The sequence below is a fragment of the Cygnus olor genome, chromosome 2 (genome assembly GCF_009769625.2).
Source record: "Cygnus olor isolate bCygOlo1 chromosome 2, bCygOlo1.pri.v2, whole genome shotgun sequence".
NCBI classification, from domain to species: domain Eukaryota; kingdom Metazoa; phylum Chordata; class Aves; order Anseriformes; family Anatidae; genus Cygnus; species Cygnus olor.
In genome coordinates this window covers 30,833,281-30,857,145 of record NC_049170.1, presented here as the reverse complement: position 1 = coordinate 30,857,145, position 23,865 = coordinate 30,833,281, and the positions used below count along the sequence as shown (strand labels likewise).

At 39.2% G+C, this 23,865-nt stretch overlaps 1 protein-coding gene and 1 long non-coding RNA gene across 4 annotated transcripts in view; one reads left to right on the top strand and one right to left on the bottom strand.

Moving 5' to 3' along the window:
• AGMO (alkylglycerol monooxygenase) overlaps positions 1 to 23,865 on the top strand; it is a 196,893-nt gene that overhangs the window by 160,252 nt on the left and 12,776 nt on the right. Inside the window, exon 13 of one of the 2 annotated variants that reach the window (XM_040548951.1) lies at positions 22,318 to 22,418. The exons of the other annotated variant lie outside the window; for it this stretch is intronic. Within the exon in view, the coding sequence (XP_040404885.1) occupies positions 22,318 to 22,377 (60 nt within the window). The 3' untranslated portion in view covers positions 22,378 to 22,418. The remainder of the gene's footprint in view (positions 1 to 22,317; positions 22,419 to 23,865) is intronic. 2 annotated transcript variants of the gene reach the window in all.
• On the bottom strand, positions 16,052 to 23,562 carry LOC121065839. Of its 2 annotated transcripts, XR_005817349.1 has the most exons (5): positions 23,427 to 23,562; positions 22,179 to 22,412; positions 19,457 to 19,565; positions 17,780 to 18,814; positions 16,052 to 16,375 (listed from the first exon to the last, which is right to left on the bottom strand). It is a non-coding gene; the product is annotated as an uncharacterized LOC121065839 (long non-coding RNA). The 2 variants fall into 2 exon arrangements; XR_005817348.1 differs by having other exon boundaries at positions 17,780 to 19,565.

The window sequence follows — 23,865 nt, the reverse complement described above, 5'->3', positions numbered from 1 at the left end:
CCAAAAGAGAGTTCAGAGTTGAAAGTGTTAAGATTAAGAAAGATTTTCCTTTGCTTTTATATCTTTAAGAAGAAAGCCGGTCTCTATTGAGCAGCTTACGTGCCTCTCACCTCTGTCTACCTACCTGTTTTAATGAATGTTGTTTTTGTTTGTTTGTTTGTTTGTTTTGCTTTGATACTTTTAGACATTCGTGTGTTTCTTATGGAATCTGAACAACTCAGGCAGGGTATCTGAGGGTGTAAATGGCTTCAGGTGTTTGGCTCCTAGTTCCCATTGTTGTCCATGCAAGGCAGAACTCTATTTTTAAAAAAAAAATCAAAAAATGTTTAAAAGATTTTGTTTGTTTGTTTATGCCCAGTTGTAATTGTTAAGGTTCTCTGAGGCACCGGAGTAAAGTGCCCATGTCTTCTGTTCATTTCCTCTCACTAAAGCATATTATTTCTGGCAGGACTATGACCTTAACTTCTAACTTGATCAATCCTGGATCTGTTGCATAAGCCTGCTTCAAGAATATTATTCCATACCTATCTGCCAGCTGTTTCCTTCTGACCTTCCTGTTGCTGAAGTCTTTTCCTATCCTCAAGAAATCTTCCAAAAATAAAAAATCCTGTACATCTCCTCCCCAGACATGAATTATCTCCTACACTCCTGACTCTGTTCCCTCCCATAAGTATCCTGGTCTCTCCACCCAACAGTGCTATGAACTCCCAGGCTTCAGGATACGTACTCTGTGTGTCATTTACTAAGTTACCAGGCAGGTAGTTTATCACTATTAACATATATTATTAGTGAATAGCATTTTTATGGTAATATTTTCTATTGCTTTTTTTTTTTTCCCTTGAAATAAGAATCATTATGCTTAACCTTGCTAAGGAAAACCAATTATGTACTCTGGATTTTGGTTGCAATATTATATGTTGAAAGGCATCAGCAAGAAAATATCTATATTGGGAGGGAAAAAGTAAGATGGGGAAAATAAAGAATCTATCTGATAATTAGGCTGTTATAATGAACTTCAGTACAACAGAGTAATTAACTTTTGAACATGTACTGAAAATTGCTACTTTTTCAAACTTCACCAGCGCAAATAAAACATCAGTGAAAAAATGTATTGAATCATAGACTAATGCAAATGACTCAAGGTCACCTTCAAAACCTCAACCCTGATAATGAAGATGTGGTGATCAAAGAGAAGGGAATATAGCCAGCATGTCTTGAACTATATTCTTTTTAACTGGTTGTACATATACCTTTTGAGAGCAGTTTATGGGACAGTGAAGTTACTGTGGCCCTGGGTGTTTCATAAATTACTTTTCAGGGCTGGGAAGTCCAAAGGTTAATGCAGTGAGTTATGGTTATCTCTGAAATTATTTAAACTATGAAAAATATCTATATTCTATATAAAGTCTGAGAGCTTTGTTAGTGATATGACAAATCACGCTAAATAGATCTTTGCCTTCAAAAAAAAAAAAATCTGTTCTTATGAAGAAAATAATTATCTCAAGGATTAGAAATGAAGGAATATAGCCTGTGAGTATCCTGATAATCATTTCAGGCAGGAACAGAATGTTTCAGATTAGGTAACTCTCTTCCTGCCAAAGTTTCTTGCACCATAGTCTCTATTAAGCGGATGAAAAAAGTTGCTGGAACTCGTTATTCTAGGAGAAGAATATTTTTACATTTCTTCACTTCAGTTGCTTACCTCAGTGTACAATAACAAGAAATTAATAAGAGTGTTCAGAAGCTGCTGTTCCTGGTCCCCTGTTACCTCTTTGAATTGTATCATTAAGGAGCGTGGGACTACAGACATGAGTCAGTTCAGGGTTTAGTCCTGTGGAACATACTAATTTTCACAAGAGAGAAAGGGAATTTTCTCTAGTTTGCTGGTCCTTCTGGTTACTTTCGTACATTCTAAATCTGTCATCTGCTTCAAGTTTTGCATGTGCTTATGTGCATGTAGCTGAATCTTAAAGAATTGCAGATGTATGTATATTTCTGAGAAAGACATGCTTATCATTCCTCTTTGAGTTAAATGGTCTTTCAGATATCCTTTAGATAGATATTTTTCTTCATGGAAAAGCTTTCTGCCTCATGAGAGTATTTCTTCATTCAAGCTAGGTCATTGGTAAAATAGGTTAAATTGTCTTAGAAATTTAGAAACTTAGAAAAGTTCTGTGTATATGGTACTTTACATACCCTCTTATGTGGAAAATAAAGTAGGTCTTATTGTTATGCTTTTTGCTTTGTATACATTCAGTTACCTGAATGCATGTTTTTGTGCTTTATATGCAGTTCCACTGTCTTGGCTTTTTACCGTTAAGCACCATTAGAAAAGTTCGTATCTGTGCTTTCATTGTTCATTATTTCATCATTCTGGTGTTTTTTTGTTGCTGTTTGTTTCTCTTTTTTAATTTAATTTTTGTATTTCTTCTGACCTTCTGTCATGGCTGATTCCTAGGAATAATGAAATAATATAAAAATAAGTGAAAAGATGCAAAGGAGAAATATTTTAGATTTAGTTTTGTTGTGGTTTAGCCCGGCTGGCAGTCAAACACCACACAGCCGTTCGCTCACCCTCCCCCCTCCCTCTCCGGGATGGGGGAGAGAAACGGGAAAGTGAAGTCTGTGAGTTGAGATAAAGACAGTTTATTAAGACAGGGAAAAGAATAACAATAATAATAATAATAACAATAATAATAATAATAGTATTAATAGTAATAATGTGTACAAAATAAGTGATGCACAATGCAATTGCTCACCACCCGTTGACCGATGCCCAGCCTATCCCCGAGCAGCCGGCCCCCCCTCCACCCTGGCTAGCCACCCCTATATCTTGTTCAGCATGATGTCAGATGGTATGGAATACCCCTTTGGCCAGTTTGGGTCAGCTGTCCTGGGTCTGTCCCCTCCCAGCTCCTGCTGCATCCCTAGCCTGCTCGCTAGCAGGACAGAGCGAGAAGCTGAAAAGTCCTTGGCTTGGTGTAAGCACTGCTCTACAACAATTAAAACATCAGCATGTTATCAGCGCTCTTCTCATTCTAATCCAAAACATAGCACCCTGCCAGCTACTAGGAGGAATATTAACTCTGTCCTACCTGAAACCAGGACAAGTTTTTACCTAAACTTTAGGTTAATATTATTTTACTCAGGTTCTTAAAGTAGAAGTGACATGAAATGGCATGATGTTCACCATAAAGCTTTTCAGTCACTGAGGCAGCTGTAAAGCAAGCTGAAGATGATGGCCACAAATATATTGGGGCTTACTGTAAGCATATCTGACTTTCAGCAGGTAGATTAGTATTTATCATGTATCTTATTTGTCCTCTATGCTTTTTGAGACAGAGACTCAAAGAACAAAAGGAAGAGGTTTTTGACCTATCTTTTCTGAGATCACACTTTCTTTTCACCCAAGACCTCTTTGCCTTGGTCCAACCACTTTCTTTCTGTGGAATTTTAAGGGATTTGCTGTTCCCAAGCATCAGCAGTGTAGGAATGAGCATTGACTCGGATCTCCTCGTATACTGTGAAAGTTGATCAGTTTCTTTTTAGTACTTCCACTGCTAATGGTATGGTCACTCTGCTTTCTATCTCTACCACTTTAGTTCTCCAGATACAGGAGCCTTACATTCAATGCACTGGAGGATACACTCACTGGGAAGAATTTCTCTGTGCATCATAAGATGTTGACATTCCATATGATAAGTCACTTCTGGTGGAGATAATACTTATCTCAATAGCATGAGTGCTAGAATTTGATAACAAACACTTAAACTTTATATTTTTACACTTTTTTTCTATAATATTGTGTTTTATTAGTATAAAAGGTGCATCCATGAAGAGATAAAAATTAACATCGCATGCAGAAAAAGATTAAGTGATTTAAATTACATTTAGTCCTTGATAGTGAATGATTTATTAGAGAGAAAGTGAAATATCTTTCTTCAAAGCTGGAAGGTAAACGACTGCCGTGAATACTACTACTTGCAGCAGTCTAAATGACATGAAAAATTCTGATACGCTTTTTCTTAAACCTGAAAAGAGCTTGTCTATAATACCTACCATAACATCGTTTGAGACAATTTGTTGAGCTGCTGATTATGAGCTGGTAAATTTGAGTTTCTCTATTTGCCAACAAGTCAACATAACACTGTTTGAGTTCACAGAAGAGTGAGTCAAGCGTTGAGTTTGTGTGAGTCAATGGGAGGAAAAATGACTTAAGTAAATTACAAGTAAAAGTAACAGCTTTCTAACAAACCTTCCATCTGTTCTTTCATGTACATTTTTTTTTTACCACTCCAGAACATCCCGTGGTGTCAGATGGCAGATTTTATAGCACAACCAATCACAATTTGAACTGTTCAGCAATTTCTAAGTGTCAGTAAAACAAAAGCACCAGCAGCTCTTTGCACAAAAAATGCAACCAGACTTTCTGAAACAAAGGCAGCCCTTGATTTTTCTTTCTGTAAATCCTAGTTACACACTGGGTGAGAATGTGTGCTGCATATCCTTTGAGCACATCATGGAACTGGCAGCTGGGACACGGGCAGCTGTAAGTCTTTGTTAGCACTGACTCTGGTCTGCACCGGCACCAGCATCGCCAGCCCCAGCATGATTTAGAAAGTCTTGAAAGGCTCAGGTTACGGAGGCCTGTCTCTAGTTACATCCACTCTGCCTTATAGTAGTCAGTCTCTTGTTTCCTTATGGGCAGGATCATGACCCAGCATCTCCACAGTGCTAGCAGATTGTCCTGATATATATGTCAGTGGCCCGGTACTATCCTAAAGTAGCTGTGTGATTCTTGAAACACAATGTAGGACTGTGTTTGTGTGATTCTGTCCCTGGGAAAATATTGTCATTTTATGCTTTATGTTATTTTATCTCTGGGATAAGGAGTGGACAAAAATCTGATCCTTTCTTTTAAACATTTTAATGGTATATTAGTACCCAGGCAGAATATAAATGTGCTAAAGAAAAGAAAAAAAAAAAAAAAAAGAGTCATTCTGAGAAGTTCTTCATTTTTGTTGGGCATTTTTATATCATTTTGACTTATCTGAAACAATAGTATTAAGCTTCAATATTAAATGAAGCTAGCTATGCGTTTGCAAGCTGCTGTCTTATTATTTAATAATAATCAACTAATTAAATTATCCTTCTTATGTGCATTATGTCACTCACTAAAATTCTGAGAGGAAAAATAACATTTTGAAATCTGATTAGACAGAAAGTGTCATGCCTCAGTTGTGTTGTTTTTTCTTGTTGTTTATTTTTTGGTTTGCCTTTTTTTTTTTAATGTTGTTGTAATTCATAATAATGGGGTGATGCATCACACCAAAGCAACTCATATTGAATTTGAACTGTTTTGGAAAATATGATTTAAAGATGTTCACACAAGACCACTGATTGGTGTGGGCAACCATCTGTGCAAATCAATGAATTACTGCATAAATACCAGCATCATCAGTCATTTATGTTCAAAAGTATGACCACAAAAACTAAACTAATAGATACCAACCAAGGCATTAATTCTCAAAAACAGATAATTAAACAGTTTACTGAATGAATATCTGGAGGACTTAATCCAGAGAAGTTGTAGGTTGATATTTGCCAGTTTTGTCTTTTCTTAACAGGACCTCTAGCAGTAAACCTGTATCACTGCATGAGTTCCAGGGCAGGCTGTCCATTTTCTCTTTATTCCATTATATTTTTTAACACATGAAATAATTTTCTTACAGCAGATCCTAATCTCTTATCAATAAAAGAAATTGGTTTTGATTTCAGCTTCCAGAAAAAAAAAGTATTATGTTATGATTTTCCTGTCAGCAAACACATTTTTAAGGGGGAGGGGAGAATGCTCTAAAATTAGGCAAGAGAGAAGATGAAATCAAACGGAAATGCATTCCTCACAGGAGATAGGCTAGTCCTTTTTTTTTTTCCTTCCCCTCTTCCTAAACAGTGATTAAAACCTGTTTCTGAAATCTTAACTTTATCAACTACAGATAGGAGAGTGAAGATATGTGTGGAGAAACTCTTTTTTTTGAATGAGTTCCATTTTCCCATAACTCCAGTTGGGACACATGATAAAATTATCAATGAAACGTCCTAATTTGATCCTTAACCAAAGGGATGTTGTCCTATGAATCATCTGTGTTTGTGGGAGGCAACACTGAAGCTAACAGAGCAGGAATGGGCCCCAGATGTTTTCTGGGAAGCTGGTTGCACTGTAGGCTGTGTGTATTACCTAACGTAGGCGACCATATGGAAGAAAAGGTTGGAAACATCCCATTACGAGTCATATATCACTGAGCTGACAGCAAGGATTTCAGCTTGTTTTTATTTAAATCATGAAAGCAGCTGCTCAGCTGTCTAACTGCATTAAATTTAACCCTTTTTCTAGCAAATGAAATTTGTTTTATGAAATGGCAGACAAACTGCTGCCCTTGCAAAAACAAACAAACAAACAAAAAAAACAGGTTAGAGCACCCTGCGGTAACCCATATGCAGGCAGCAGGACAGCACTAATAATGACTACATCTGCTGCTGGGTGATCGCATAGCCGCATGATACACCTGTGCCTTATTAAACACCAGTAAACCCCTTATTCTGGAAGGGTACCAGCAGAAATATATGCACACTACATAAAGATAGTCTCTCTATTTTTTTTCATTTTAATCTACTTATTGTTCAATGGATGCACACCTTTAGAATGAACCATTACTTTTTTTTTTAGTTCTCTCATCATCTTCCATTTTCTATTTTATTTCTCCATTATTATTTCTTCTTTTCTTAATTTTCCTTCCTTTTATCTATTTGTCTTTTTATTTGTTGTTCATCCCATGTAACCTCTCTTCTATCTGCTTTCCGTTTTCCTTTTCTTCCTTTTTTCCCCCTCCCCATTATTGTCTCCTCTCTCTCTAGCCAGTGTATAAGCTTTTCTCAGGGATCCTCCCAACTGCGCTTCTCTGTCCCCTTACTGTACGCTACTTAAAAAAAAAAAAAAAAAAAAAAAAAGGTTGTTCCTGTCAGTAGGTAACAATCTCTGGCCTCCAAATCAATCCTTCACCACATCTGTCTCAAACAGCTTATTGATTTGTTATTTTTTATCACTCTTTTGCTAAAGAAAGAGAATTTAACAGAACCCTGACAGTTACGGTTAAGAAAAAGACATACAGTAAGTACAGACTTTAATTTCCTGTGTAGAAATCTGTAGAAGAAATATAAGGAGGATCCAGCATAATACTAAACCAGATTAGTAGTTACAGCAAACTAAAGAATGCTAAACTTGGTTTGTCTCATACTGTTTCATGGAGGCTGTAATCTTTATTCTGTGCTACATCTCTCCTGTTCACCTCCATCGTCTGAATTCTTTTTTTTTCTTTTTTTTTTTTCTGTCAGAGCATGGAGGTTTTCTTATTTTATATTCTTCATGTTTTATATTGCATCCATCGTCCTTTAAGACTATAGAATATTTGACAAGAATTTCTTCCACATCCATCAATCTGAGTCTTTGCTACAAAGGAATGGTATGCTTACACTGGCAATTAATTAGCTAAGTATTTGATACAAACTTTTACATCGAAATTAATTCTCTGTTACTTAAACATAGTGGAAACATGAGGAGCTTGGCAGCACTCACTTCCAACTAGTGCTTTGTCTCCCAAGAGAACTGGTGTAGATGTAACCTATGCACTCCAATGCAGGTACCAGGTTTTGGCCATAGTAACAGTATCTGTCCCTGTTAGTTTTGGAAAAGAGGTAGGATCAAGAACCAAAGATACTCCACTCTGGTTAAGAGCAACAGAAAGTGTCCTTACAGGCCTCTCACCAGGCCACAGGGAGGTTCTTCATGCACAGACACTATGAAAGACAGCCAAAACAATGCCCTCTTGCAGAAGAGGTAACTTCCATAGTAACACTCTGCTAGTAATTTCTTTTGTCTCTCCACATTTTGGAGATAAAGCCTTCTTGTTATTTTAATACCTTCATGATTTTTCCTGTCTCACCTCCTGTCTCACTTCCTTTCTCCCAATTATTCTTCTGAAATTTTCAATGCTACCTAGGGTATGACATGTTTTCCTACTTATAACAGGTTGTCTGTTTTCTGCTGAAGACTTCTGTTCTGACTTTCCAAGATTTTGCTCTCTGTTTCATCTAGTTCACAGTCACCCACAGTATATAGCATGAGGTCTAAATCCATGTTCAATAAGACTAATTTTTTCCTTCCAGACGTCTGGTATCACACTATGTACAAGTGTCCAGCTTAAGGTTAATAAGAGTTTTCTTTATTCACAGTAATACTCAAAATCACAGAATTGTGGAGGTTGGACCTCTGAAGATCATCTAGTCCAACTCCCCTGCCGAGCAGGATCACCTAGAGCACATTGTGCAGGATGGCATCCAGGCAGGTTTTGAGTATCTTCAGAGAAAGATACTCCACAGCCTCTCTGGGCAACTGGTTTCAGTGACTACAACTCCACCACTAGTTGTAGTTATCTCCTGGAGAATTCTGATGGAGAATTCTTCACTTGTACTGATCCTCCTCCTCCTTCTGAAACACTTTCTTCCCTATTGCAGCAGCCTTGTCTCAGAGTGTTGGGTAGCATCTACTCCTTTCACAAATACAGCATGGCTTGGATCTGTGGGGTGACTGGTCTGCCCTGAATCACACCTATCTTGACCAGCTAAGCTTGTTCAACCAAAATATGTCCGGAGTATTACGTTCTTTCAGGGGACATATAGAAAAAGGCTTTTCTGAAATGCTTTGCTTTTTGCAAATATGGCAGTTTTGGTGAAGAAAAAAAAAAAAAAAAGAAAAAAGTTTGTCTCTTGTTATCACATATTATTCTCTAACTTTCTGTGAAGTCCTTCTATTTGCATTACTTTTGAGTAAACATTTTGCTTTAGCTTTATGTAGGATTTGGCTTTACAGTCATTCAAAGTAGCATAATCTTATTTTCCTTCTCAAATATGACATCTTACCTGAGTGTGTTCTGCAGCCTGTTTTTGAAGTTTCATTTTACCTAGAGATGCAAAATTCTTCAAATCACTGATGCTCTCAGATAGTGTGCTCACTTGTTCTAGGTTGTTATGTAAGTCTAAGGCCTCAGACTAAGCACCAGTTTCAAAAGGCAACCATTTGTCGATCTCCCTCAGGTTGTGTTGTGGTTTTTGTTTGTTTGTTTTTCTCATTTTTATTTTTATTTTTTTTCCAGAGAACCAATTTCTTGACTGAATTTTTCTAGTTAATTTTCATTATGTTAGGTAGTTCCAGCTGGACTAGAGACCTTAACTTCTCGTTTTTACTTTCAGCAGCTTTCAAGGATCTATGTCCTCTTTTTCTCAGTTTATCACACATGCATAAATTGTAGCTAACTGCAAACTACTATCAGACCTATATAATTAAGACAACTAACATAATATAAATACTAATGTGTATAGTAATATAACAATTAGTAATCCAACAAGTACAAGAAAAGAGTGCAGAGTGGAGGGGAAGTGAGAAGGATATCTCCTGTCTACATGGTTTACCGCTAACCAGCGTGGCTAGCTAGACATGTTCAAGGCTCTCTTTGGAGTGTTTCAGTTCTCCCTCAGCCAGGAGCAGCAGGGAACCAGAGGGGGTCTCCTTCTGCAGTATGAGACTGCTTGAACTCCCAGAGCCTTAACACAGAATCTCACCCAAGGAAATCGACCTGATTTTGCCATGAGGTCCTCCAGGTGGCAATGCAGACAAACTAACAGGTCAGAGCATGTTTAAAAATACAGAACTGAGAACATTTGAAAGTTTACATTACCAAAGTGGTCATTTTGATTGTGTTTAATATAAAATGTTCGTCATTCTGGCAGGACTTCCGAGTTCATGTAAATGAGAATTGGGAATAAAATGAGGGATAAATTTGATTTATGCAATCCCATTAACATCATTATTTAGTTCATAGCTAAGATTAGAAGGTAAGATTTTTATTTAAAAAAAATAAAATAATTACAGTTGAAACCACTAAAATTAATCACTGTTTATTTTTCATTATTGGTGCTTAATTCTCCACAGTTGTGTGTATTTGTTGCCATTTATCCCATGTGGAATTCATGCAAAACATTGCTATTATGATTTTACATCATTTGTATCGATTTTACAAAGCTAAAGATATGTGTATAGTAACATCTACATACAAGATACACATGTTTATGTACATATAGACAAATGAGATGAAGATGCAAATTCTAAATGATTTAACAGTTTTAACCATCTGGAAATAAAAAGCAGCTAATATGTTCAGATGAGATTTCCAGACAATTAATTTCACTGTGCTTACATTTCACAAATGATTAGTTAGGTATCTAAAAAGTCTGACTAGTGGCAAGATTTTCCATATCCTCACTCATAAACTGTTGCTCACCATTAAACCAAAACTAAACTCTTAACAGTAGAATACCAGGATTTCCAACCTAAGATTCAGGAAAGACTTAAATAAGATTTTTCTCTATACTTGTTACAGAGAGGTTTCAACTGCAACCCAAAATGAAAACAAGCTTCAAGTGCCAGCCTGCAGGAACTGACTTAAATAGTGATTAGTTTATGTGATTATGTGAAAAGGTGATCACCTTTTGCAGCATGCCACTCTCACGTACTTTACAAAATACAGTACCCACTCTATAAAATGCCAAGCAGGCAAGATTGATTTCTCAGGGAAAGGAACCGTAAACGGAATTTAACCTTCCCAAAAGGACTTCATTACCAGATGCACCTATTTTAAGCTATCTGTAAACATTTTTTTTCTTTTTTTTAGAAAAGAAAGTCCTCTGCAGTTTCATGAAATGATATCTGATTTTCTAAACATTTTTTTTTCAACCTGATCCGTCATCAGTTTGAACCGCAATACTGTTTTCTTATCATAGAATGTCCCGAGTTGGAAGGGACCCATAAGGATCATCAAGTCCAACTCCTGGCACCGCACAGGTCTGCCCAAAAGTTTAGACCATGTGACTAAGTGCACAGTCCAATCTCTTCTTAAATTCAGACAGGCTTGGTGCAGTGACTACTTCACTGGGGAGCCCGTTCCAGTGTGCGAACACCCTCTCGGTGAAGAAGCTCTTCCTGATGTCCAGCCTAAACTTCCCCTGCCTCAGCTTCACACCGTTCCCACGGGTCCTATCACTGATGATAATGGAGAATAGGTCATCTGCCCCTCCACTCCGCCTCGCGAGGAAGTTGTAGACTGTGATGAGGTCCCCCCTCAGCCTCCTCTTTTCCAGGCTGAAAAGGCCCAGTGACCTCAGCCGCTCGCCATATGTCTTCCCCTTTGGACCCTTCACCATCTTCGTCGCCCTCCTCTGGACACTCTCCAACAGTTTAATGTCCTTTTTGTACTGTGGTGCCCAGAACTGCACGCAGTACTCGAGGTGAGGCCGCACCAGCGCAGAGTAGAGCGGGACAATCACTTCCCTCGACCGACTAGCAATGCTGTGCTTGATGCACCCCAGGATACGGTTGGCCCTCCTGGCTGCCAGGGCACACTGCTGGCTCATATTCAACTTTCTGTCAACCACAACCCCCAGATCCCTCTCTGCAGGGCTGCTCTACAGCGTCTCATCGCCCAGTCTGTACGTATAGCCAGGGTTGCCCCGTCCCAGGTGCAGGACCCGGCACTTGCTTTTGTTAAACTTCATGTGGTTGGTGATCGCCCAGCTCTCCAATCGGTCCAGATCTCTCTGCAAGGCCTTTCCACCCTCATCCGAGTCCACAACTCCTCCAAGTTTAGTGTTGTCGGCAAATTTGCTCAGAACACCTTCTAGTCCTACATCCAAATCATTTATAAAGACATTGAAGAGGACTGGCCCTAAAATGGAGCCTTGAGGGACCCCACTAGTGACCATCCGCCAGCCAGATGTGGCCCCATTTACCACAACCCTTTGAGCCCTGCCCGTCAGCCAATTGCTCACCCATCGTATGATGTTTTTGTTTGGCTGTATGCTGGACATTTTGTCCAGTAGGATCCTACGGGAAACCATGTTAAAAGCTTTGCTGAAGTCCAAAAAGATCACATCAGCTGGTTTCCTTTGATTGACTAGATGGGTGATCTTATCATAAAAGGAAATCAAATTTGTTAGGCAGGACCTACCCCTCATGAACCCATGTTGGCTGGGACCAATGACTACATTGTCCCCCAGGTGTGCTTCAATAACTTCAAGGATCATCCTCTCCCTAATTTTACCAGGCACTGACGTGAGACTGACAGGCCTGTAGTTGCTAGGGTCTTCTTTCTTACCCTTGTTGAAAATTGGCACAACATTTGCCAGCTTCCAGTCGAATGGGACCTCACCAGATTCCCAAGATCATTGAAAAATAATTGAGAGAGGTCCTGCGATGGCGTCTGCCAGCTCTTTAAGCACCCTGGGATGAATCCCATCCGGACCCGTGGACTTGTATGGATCCAGGTGGAGCAGCAAATCCCGCGCACGTTCAGGGTCGGTTTGGAGTTTGTCATTCCCACCGTCATGGTCCTCCAGCTCAGGGTACCCTGGGTCCCGAAGCCCATCATCAGCGTTGAAGACAGAGGCGAAGAAGGCATTAAATGTCTCTGCTTTGCCTATGTCATAGTCTGTGAGGAGACCCTCCCCATCTAGTAGCGGACCTATGTTTTCTTTGGTTCTCCTTTTTCCGTTCACATATCTAAAAAAAACTTTTTTATTGTCTCCCACAGACATGGCCAGCTTCAACTCTAGTTGGGCTTTGGCCACATGAATTTTCTCCCTACAAACATGAACAGCATCCCTATATTCCTTCATCGTCGCCTGACCCTCCTTCCAGCAGCCGTACACTTTCTTTTTTCATCTTAGCTCCAGTAGAAGATCCCTGGTCAGCCAGGCCGGCCTTCTGCCCCGCTTGCCTGACTTCTGATATTTTGGAATCACCTGATCTTGAGCTTTTAGGAGGCAGTGCTTAAAGATGGACCAGCACTGATGGACACCAATGCCTTCAAAAGCAGTTTCCCAGGGGACCTTGCTGACTAATTCCCTGAGCAGCCTGAAGTCTGCTTTCCCCACATCCAGGGCTGAAGTTTTGGTGGCAGTTTTCCTTCTGTCACCATAAATTCTAAACTCAACCACTTCATGCTTGTCAACTTCGACACCTCCTATCGGAAGGACAGAGGCAAACACAACCTGTGCCCCTGATCCTTTAAGTAGTCGCCCCAAAGCCCTAAAGTCCCTTTTGATCGCTCTCGGACTTCTTGTTGCTACCTCGTCATTACCAGCCTGAAAGACCAGTAGCGGGTAGCAGTCGGTGGGCTGTACCAGGCGCTTGACTTTCCTAGCGAAGTCTCTCACCCGAGCCCCAGGGAGGCAACAGACTTCCCTGTGGGTAGAGTACGGTCAGCATATTGGGCCCTCTGTCCCATTCAAAAGGGAGTCCCCCATGACAATAACCCTTCTTTCTTTTTTGAGAGCTGATGTAGCAATGTGGGGGGTAGGGGACCTTGCCTTAGGCATCCTCACCAACCGGGATGGGCTTTCGCCTGCTTCGTTGTTCTGGTTGTCATGTTCTAGAGCTTCGTACCTGTTATATAAGGGTAGATGGGAAGGTGAGGTGGGCAGGGACAGGGCTCGCCTACCCCCCCGAACAGGAACCTGCCTCCATTCCCCCCCTTGGCTTAGGTCCCCTCCTGCTGCCTGGCGGGATGAGGAAACTTTTGTCTTCTGCGTAGCAGGAGACATTTGTGCTATGGCAGGCTTGAGTCTGTCTGAGAGAGGGCAGAGCACCTCCACCAGTCCATTTCCCTCTCTGACTCTCTGATGCTTCTGAGCCTGCTCACCTCCTCCCGAAGCTCCGCTACCTGGCTGAGCAGCTCTTCAACCTGGGCACACCTCCCACAGGCATACCCCTCGCCGCTGCTGTCGGATACCGACAGAAGACTCAGGCACACCCTGCAGCCCAAGACCTGGACGGCTGTGTGTTTCCCCGAGCCTTTCTTATGTGAAAGGAACAAATTTCTCATTTTAAATTGACCATTCAGATGACTAGCATCATTTTTTTTTTTTCTCATAAGATAAAAGATTTAGGATTAATACCTGAAGTTTATTATATGCATTTTTTGTTGAAATGTTGTACCTGTTTATGCAAATTGCTATTATTTTATTTTACTTGTAGTTCTGTTATGCACTACTATTTTATCTGTACAGAAAACTTAAAGGAAATGTTTCTAACACACACTTTTTTTGAAGGGTATTGTTTTTTCTGCATTTGTCACTATGATATCGAGTTGCTGCTTCAGCTAAGCATTCCACAAATAAACCTACACGGTAAATCTTTTGTGATGGATTAGCAGGCCACACAATTATTTACAGAAACCAGAAAAATACTCTGAGGGATAATTAATTAATTTATGTGAATTAATAAATATAAAAATTAATGATGTGAATTACTATAATGCTATGTAATTTATAACATGTTCCTCCCAGAAAATTCCAAAGCTACATTAGTCACTTAAGACATTCTTGTGTGGAAAATATATTTCTGTTCTGTAATGTGTTGTTAGATTTTAGCCAGAGCATGAAGAGTAAAAGCTGGTTCTGACAATCAGGAATTTGAGGATCTGTAGTTCCACTCTGTGTGCTTCTTAGTATGTGACAATGGCTTTCCTGATATTTTTGTTCTATAACGGTTGTAGATTTTGTGATTTTATTACAGATTAAAGTTTAGCAAAGCATTTGGGGAAATATTTTTAGCTTGTGTTATGTTCCATACGTTTGCCCACACAAAATATTTATTTATATGGTTTCTTATCATTGTGGGAACTGAAATTGACGATACAGAAACTTCTTCCAACCATATGTTTCTAATACCCATATCCCCTGTAACTTCTGTAAATTTGAGTTTCAGATTGTGGAACTGATGTATGTAATGTATTTCTATTGTATGCATATTTATTTATAATGTTCTGTTTAGTCATTTTTTCTCCAGGTCTTTAATGACATACCAATATAAAGAAATTTCCATATTCAAAGAGAACACGTCACTTAGGAAGAAGTTTAGTAATATTCTTAGAATGGCTTGGGTTGGAAGTGACCTTAAAGATCACCTAGTTCCAAACCCCATGCCACCCACTAGATCAGATTGCCCTGGGCCTCATCCAGCCTGGCCTTGAACACCTCCAGGGATGGGGACACAACACCTTCACTGGGCAACCTGTTCTAGTGCCTCATTACATCTGAGTGAAGAATTTTTCTGAACTAAATCTCTCCTCTTTTAATTTAAAACAATTCCCCCTTTTTCTACCCCTGTCTGTCAGTGTAACAAAGTCACTTTCCATCTTTTTTATAAGCCCCTTTTAAGTACTGAAAGGCTGCAATCAGGTCTCCCCAGAGCCACCTTTTCTTCAGGCTGAACAACCCCAGATCACTCAGCCTGTCTTCATAGGAAAGATCCTCCAGCCCTCTGATCATCTTTGTGGTTCTCCTCTGGACCCATTCTAACAGATCCACATCCTTATTGTGCTGGGGTTCCCAGGCCTGGACACAGCACTCCAATTGAGGCCTCACAAGGGCAGAGTAGAGACGCACAATCCCCTCCCTTGACCTACTAGCCATTCTTCTGTTGATGCAGTCCAGGATGCAGTTGGCCTTCTGGGCTGCAAGCGCACTGCTGGCTCTTTTCAAGGTTTTCATCCACCAGAACCCCCAAGTACTTCTCTGCAGGGCTGCTCTCAATAAGTTATCCACCCAGTCTGTACTCATATCTGGGATTGCCCTGACACAGGTGCAGCACCTTGCACTTGGACTTATTGAACCTCATTAAGTTCACGTGAGACCACTTCTCAAGCTTGTCCAGGTCCCTTTGGATGGCATCCCTTCCCTCTGTTTTATCTACTGCACCACTCAGCTTGGCATCATCTGCAAGTTTGCTGAGGGTGCACTTAATCCCACTGTCTATCTCATTGATAAAGATATCAGTTCTGGTCCCAGGATGGACCCCCCTAAGAGACACCACTCATCACTGGCCTCCACCTGGACATAGAGCCATTGACTGCAACTCTCTGGATGTGGCCATCCAGCCAATTCCTTATCCACTAGATGGTCCACCCTTTAAATCCATGTCTAATTTAGAGATAAGGATGTTGTGTGGGACCACGTCAAAGGCCTTGCAGAAGTCCAGATAGATAACATTGGACAGTCTTCCCTTGACAACTGATGCAGTCACTCCATCATAGAAGGGCACCAGGCTGGTCACACATGATTTCCCCTTGGTGAAGCCGTGCTGGCTGTCTCATATCATGTCCCTGTCTTGCATGTGACTTAACTTTGTTTCCAGGAGGATATGTTCCATGACCTTTCCAGGCACAGAGGTGATGCTCACTGGTCTGTAGTTCCCAGATCTTCCTTTCTACATTCAAAAAAAAAAAAAAAAAAAAAAAAAAAAGAGTGATGTTTCACTTTTTCCAGTCACAAGGGACTTCACTTGACTGCCAGAGTTTTTCCAATATGATGGAGAGTGGCTTGACAGCTACATCAGCCAGTTCCCTCAGGACCCTGGGATGCATGTCATCAGGCCCCATAGATTTGTTCAGTTTCATCAAGTGGACTCGAACCTGCTCTTCACTTATAGTGGGACGGACTTTGCTCCCCTAGCCCTCATCTATAGGTTCAGGGAAATGAGAGCCATGGGAAGCCTGACTGGAAGTGAAGACTGAGGCAAAGCAGTTGTTGAGTTTCTCAGCCTTCTCTATGTCTGCTGTTACCAGTCCTCTTTTCTTCTTTATCAGAAGGGGTACACACTCCTTGGCCTTTCTTTTCTGGCCAGTGTACCGACAGAATCCTTTCTTGTCAATCATCATATCTCTTGCCAAATTCAGTTGTATCTGTGCCTTGGCTTTCCTGATCCCATCCGTACACATCCAGACAGCATCCCTGTACTCTTTCCAGGCCACATGTCCCTGCTTCCACTGCCTGTGCATTTTCTTCTTACATATCAGTTTGACCAGCAGACTCAGCCATGCTTTCTGCCTTCCCTGCTTGTTTTCTTACAAATGGGGATAGAGAGCTCTTGTACTCTAAGAAAAGTCCAGCTGTCGGCTCTGATCATTATGAGTATATAAATTTTAATACTATTTCCATAGGCTAAAATCCATTCTGACCTTTTGCCCCATGATTTATTCTGATATGCTATTACCATCTATGTATTCATGGGATGCTGTCCAGGATGGGAATTGGGTGTGTGAGAGGGAATGGGTTGTTATATGAGAAAACCATTCATGTGGTTCCTACTGCAGGTGGGATGCCAGACCAAACATTGGTACATGAGTATCAGCAGAGATTGAGGCAGGCTGCTGTGGTTAAAGAGAGAGAGACAAGATAAAATGATTGGAGAAGGGAGAGCTGAAAACAGCAGTTTTTTACTGCTTATTTTTATTGGTGGTGTAGTAGCAAGATGGTGAATACAACAGTGAAAAAAAAAAAAAAAGGTAAAAAAACAACCAACAAGAACAAAACAAAAACCATGGAGCTATAAAATAAGGAGCATTTTCTTTGGGAGAGCTGCAAGCATGAAGTTATGAGAGTTGTATTGCTGCTATGTTGCTATGAGGCAAGTGTTCACTGGGCGAGGCAAGTGTTCACTGGGCTTTATATGTTTATTTGTGATGTGTCCCAAGAGCCTGTTTTTTTGTTCCTACTTTTGTAAGCTTAACATGGGATATCTACAAACATAAACTCATAGATGCAGACAATGCTAGGATGCTGCTCCCATCTAGGCTTTATGTGAGAGAGCAATAAGAGTAGAGTGGATTACCTGTTTACAATGTCTTCAGAAATAGGAATTAAAGTCTTGTTATATCTTTATGCCAAAGATTTTTCCCAGTCAACAAAGCTGCAAATGTCTGATTATTTCAGCTGGAGAATCAGGGTGGTTGGATACTGTTAAACCTGTGCATGCTTTTACCTAGTTGTCACTAGCTATAAAAGTTGTTGTATTAGACTTGATGCACCACATATTCTCAACTGGACTCGAGACGAGAGGCAGTCCTTGAGGTTACTTGGAGACTGCCTTTCCAAAAATTTTCAAGCACTTTTTCAAACTTGTACATGGTAGACGGCTAGAATACAACAGGATATCTTCATACAAGGTTAGACATATGTTTAACGTAGATATAATAGAAAATAGAGTTAATAATATGGTGCAGACACATCAACCATTTGTAATAAACCAGGACTGATCTGTAGGAAAAGAAGAATTCATAAGTGTCACAAAAGTAATTATGCACTTCACTTGTAAAAGGGAAGCAGCAATATATTTATTGAAGAAAATAGTGATTTAGCAAAGATTAATCATGAATAAGACAGATATTTTAGAAAGTTCTTATGGTAAAAGCAGCATTAACAAGATTTGTGATGGCAAGGTCACTTAATTATTTACTGAGTAGAGGACAGGTTCAGATTGAAAGTGTCAGGAAGACCCCTTACATTGAGTCATGTGGTTCAGAATGGAGTAGTCCCTTTTGCCATCCAAATTCCAAGGAATCTAGATGTGACCACATCCCATCCCAATCCCAGACTCAACAGTTTATGCCTAAAGGATTATATCAAATCAATCCTTATCTTATCACTTAGCAAAGATTACAAAGTTTCAGCATGCTTAGCAAATTACTTGCAAAGTTTCAGCAAGCTAGTTATTGGTCACTTACCAAGTATCTGCCTCAGGTAAGGAATCTCTTGATCTCAAGAAGTAACCTTGAGAGGGGTCCGTGCTCAAGGGTAAGATCCTGTCATGAAGCCCGCTGCAGTACAGGAGAGCTCAGTGGGCTCTGGGCTGTCCTCTATTTATGGGCTAAGATGATTGAATAGTATCACATCATATTTGTATATCAGCCATATTTGTTTGGTGCATGCACCATTAGCCCTTGGATCTATCTTCCCCAAATCCACCTTGAGTCCAGTTCTGCTATAACAACCATATGCATTTATCACGGCTGCCACCGATGGTTATTCCCCAAGCAAGGGTATGGGTGAAAGGTCAGGTTGGAGCAGGGCAGGAGGAGTACACCACCACAATAAGGTGGTAATAATAATTTTGATTAATAAATCTATTGTGAGGTCATTCTGGTCCCATAAAATTTGTGTATAACAGAAGAGTTGAAATTTGTTGAATAAATTATTTCTTCTGAAAATGAATCTAAACATACCTCACAGAAACATAGCTAACTTTTCATTGCAAACATAACAAACAGCTTCAAATGCATTTTTTCAATGCAAAAAGAAGAAAACAGACTCTAATCCATAGTTACATTTTTTGGATCAATAAATTATTGTCCCCTACTCCTCATGTCTGTAATAAGCTCCAGCCAGATCAATCCTATGTGTAAACTTCAGTATGTTTTGACAGAATAATGATAATTCTACATTTATCCTTATTTCCCACTTCCAGATACTCGACATACTACACATTTGGTTCCTTTTTAATCAACCACACCTTCTGCACAACTCCCTGGTTATGTTTTTTACACCATCAGGTTGGAATATTTGATTTGTTCTTTAAATGAATATATCCCAGTGAAACGCTTCATAAAGGGATTGTGGAACTGTGGAGATAAAATCATTAATATAGGTCTGATATGGTTTGCATAGTTTTCTCACCAATTCTAGAGTAAAAACAAAACAAAAAAATAAAACATAATCATATATGTCAAAGATATATAAAAGTTATTTCTTTATCTAATATTTTTCAGCTACTCATACTGCAGTAATGAATACAAATGCACAGAGGAATCATCAGACTTTGAATTCATAAGATTAAGAAAACATTGGACAAAATTACAAAAACAGTAAAAATATATTTTCCATTTTGCAGTTATTTCTGGTCCTTGTTATATATGTGTCAGGGAGAAGAACTTTACAATTAAGCCTTTCATGGACTGTTTTGGAAGACTGTACACACGCATATCATTGCAAAGTGGCCTTTGCCACACCTCCATAGCAGCCTGTGGAAGATGTCAGGTCCAGCTCACCCTGAGTGGATGCAGAGATCCCCTGGGAGCCAACCCTATGCTGCATTTGCCCACTATTTCACCATGGCTTATGGCCTGGTGAGCACAGTTAAGCATGTTGATCCAGATCAGAATCAGCCCTGTAATATGGTCCCACGGAAAGCTTACAGATAGAACAAACCTATCTGTTTAAAATTAAATCATTGTGTGGGCTTAGCAAATGAAAAACTCATGTTTATTTATTCAAAAATACAACATCTGTGTCCAAACTTGTTTGGTTCTTCACGTTCTTCTTTGTTTCTGGATGCATTTACATAATACAGCAGCCTGTAATAAGCTTATTCATATATTCATCTCATTCATAGCTCATTCATTTCATTTTCTCTTACTAGTGGCAGCTAGAAGTGCTTTTAAGTCACTTTTTAAATGATTTATTTTCTCCTTTATTCCAAAAATCAATTCTCTCTGATGGTGATATTATAATATCAGTAGTAAATCCCTTTAGATACAGACTAATCTTCCTGCGGGATCTGACAATACTATCTTTAACAACTGGGAGGAGACTCAGATGCTATACTCCAAATTGTCTCTGATAGTCTCTCTTCAGGTCCTATTATCTGTTATCACTATGGATGTGCCTGTAAGTCTTCTATAAGGTTATCCTGTTGCTAAGCTATTTTACTCATCTGGACATCATTTGTTTTATGATGCAATATTTGTTCTTACAGCAGAAAAAAAACAAGTAGATTTCTTTCAGACTTTCAGGGTTAATCCTGTTTTTTTTTTTTTTTTTTTTTTTTTTTTTTTTTATGTGAGTACTCCTATAGACTTCAGTAAGATTACTTTTGTGAATAAAGGTTGCAAGATTAGATCATATGTCACATATGTATGAATTTGTTAGAAATATGTCTATGCTTCTATAACCCTGTCCCCTTTCATTCTCCTGCTTTAATGATTTTTATGATGACACATTTATTTTCCACGTTTTTTGTATGATTCAGTAATTCAGTATGCTGGCTTTCAACAAAAAAGAAAAGTAGTGTTGTGTTTTTATAGTGCTGCTGAAAGTATGATTTGACTGATATATGCGTAACTGCAAAAGACTTAGTCTGACAGTTCTTGAAAGAAAAAATAAGATACTTTCAATAAAAATTGGAACAATTCATTATTAGGTGAAGGATAGCAAAATAATTGAAAAAGCTAGCACAGCAAAAATATTGCAAATAACTAAACTAAAACTAGAGATAAGCATATATTATTGCCTACGTTAGTTAGCTTTTAACAAAACCTGTTTGATCCTGAATAAACAACTGAAAATTATGACATTCTTATTTAAATAGGTAGTAGGGCATTGATTCTTATTGTCACACAGGGACACTTTATATTGTGTGAAACCACCCGACATTTTGAAGACCGTCATTTAGTTTGGAGAAAAAAAGGGTTATCGCTCTCTTTTAAGTGCTTTACAACACAGATGCTGTGTTATAAAGGCTTGGACAAGAAAACAAAAAGACACTGATCCATTTGGAAGTGCAATAAATGAGTTGCAAGGGAGAAAGAGAGACAGGGCAGACTCAAGTTAGTGATACAGGCAGCAAAATTCCCATAGCTCTTTCCCCATGTGAACAATTTTGGGCAATGTGTGGCTCAAGTACAGTAACTTTTTTACTGAATTTGTGACTTTCTAACCAGCTCAGACTCACTGACTTCTCATAGTTTGGTCAGGTGAAAACACTTAGTCTTATTCTGTTCCTAGAATTCGTACATGATCCATCTCGCCAAGTGGTTTCCACCTCTAAGGGGGGAGCAACAGCCTGCATGGCTGAGCTGTGAGATCACCACTCAGAGTGGATCTAACTTCTTATCCTTATGGCTTAGAAATAGTGTATCTACCACGCTGGATTTGACTTCATCAGCTTTAAAGCTCCTCTGGTCTGAAGTAAGAGCTCAGAAAAATCACTTAAAGAATACTTTGGAGGAATTGTCAAACCAAAGCTATTTCTGTGTCTGGGAAATGCACTGGCTAAGAGAGCAGTTTAGCCATTAGTACAAGAACATAGTTTGATGACTGACTTGAAGTGTCTGCTGTCTGGGTGGTGATCAAGTCAACAAAAGCATAAAAAAAAAAGTTGGGACTGAATGTAAATGAAAAAGTGTTGATGAATAATGAGAAGGAGAGGGAAAGCCCTTAGGAAGATTGGTCCATACCTGTTCAAGTAGCCTGCTGTGAATCCTTAAGCAAACATCATTCAGATGACTTATGGAAGAATGTCTTTTTGATTGTCTGATAAGAATTACCACTTTTATAGAGCTGCTCTTTCCCAGAGAATTTTTCATCTTTTTACAGAAAACCTTGATCATCTGCTTGTTTCCACTGTTGACAGACAGATGTTTCTTCATTTCATAGACATTGTGACAGAAGGAGCAGGCACTCACTGAGCGCTGCAGGTAGAAAACAGGTGCAGCTGTGCATGAGAATGACAAAGCTGTCCTTAAAAGCAAATGATCTGGTGAACTGTAAGCTTAACTGGTAGTGATTCTGTTGATTCACTGAGCAGTGGCTAATCATTAAATCCAGGAACACATTTATGTGCTGTTCTGCTCTTTACGTATCAGCTAAAACTATATACTACTCCATTTGATGTAAATTAATTAGCTGAGCTTTAATTGGGAGATTTATCCAGTTAAGAAACATATAATACTTCAAAAGGTGCTACTAGAGAAAAATGTTGAAGGGAGTCATTATAATGGCCACAAAACATATCTGCAACCTGTTCAGAAGAAAAGGATAGACATTTGACCTACTATATCTATGAAAAAGTCATTGACCGTCAATATGTATGCACAAAAAATAAATATAAAAAAAAAATAAGGATAATTACTGAACAGTTACTATATGTACATCACTATGTAATGTGATTTCAATGGAATTTATGAGGTAGGTGATGTTATATACAATCCTGGGCAAAATCATTTCAAAATCTAACTTTGCGTATGTATTTTTTTTGACTTCAGAGAGTTACACTCAAGATAAATATCACCCTACAGTTCAAGATAAAATCTATATTATGGCATTCAGCCTACAGTCTGAGGACACTAATCTTTCTAGAAAATACATAGGATACATGTATTTTCTATGTACCTTTGAATTTCCCTTTGTATATATATATTTATAGATGTATATAAAATACCCACTTCTAAGTAATGTCTTTTCAACAAAATACATCACTTTTTTTTTTTTCCTTAAATAGTCTCTGCTTTAATAATTAAGGTCTTTATCCTGATCACTAAATTTCTGCTCAAGAGGGGAAGATGGGAACATTAGTGCATGCTCTCACCTATTTCACAGTTTGAAATCCTCCCCACCCCTCCCCTCCAAACAAACAAACAAAAAAAAAAAAAAAAAAAAAAGAAAAGAAGCTTTTTGAACATTTTTAGTGTTTAGGTAATCAGTACCTGTGCTGCCAGGGCTTACTGAAAGCAGCTGGATGCCTGCCTCTGTCCTCCCCCTTTCTTGGAACTGGTGCCAGAACAGGTAGTCAGAAACGGAAAGTAGAGAAATACTTGAGCATCTGTGCACTCTCTCTCTCAGGAAAACAGCTGTGGCTTTCATAGGAAGCACTCATTTTTTCCCATCAGCCAAGACTTTGGATACCCCTGGGTCCAGTTTTGGCACAGTGAGCCAAGTTGGATGCAGTTTATGGCTTAAAACTTATGAGAGAATCTGTTCGGGCGGTCCCATCCCTGGCAGAACATTGAGAGAAATTCCCCAGGCTGCAAGCCACATGTGGGCCTCTGACCTTTTATTAGCACACCATGGGAGAGGTTAACAATTGTTGAGACTTCAGTCCTCCCTTTGACATACAAATAAAACAATACCAAGTAGCCTTTCCAA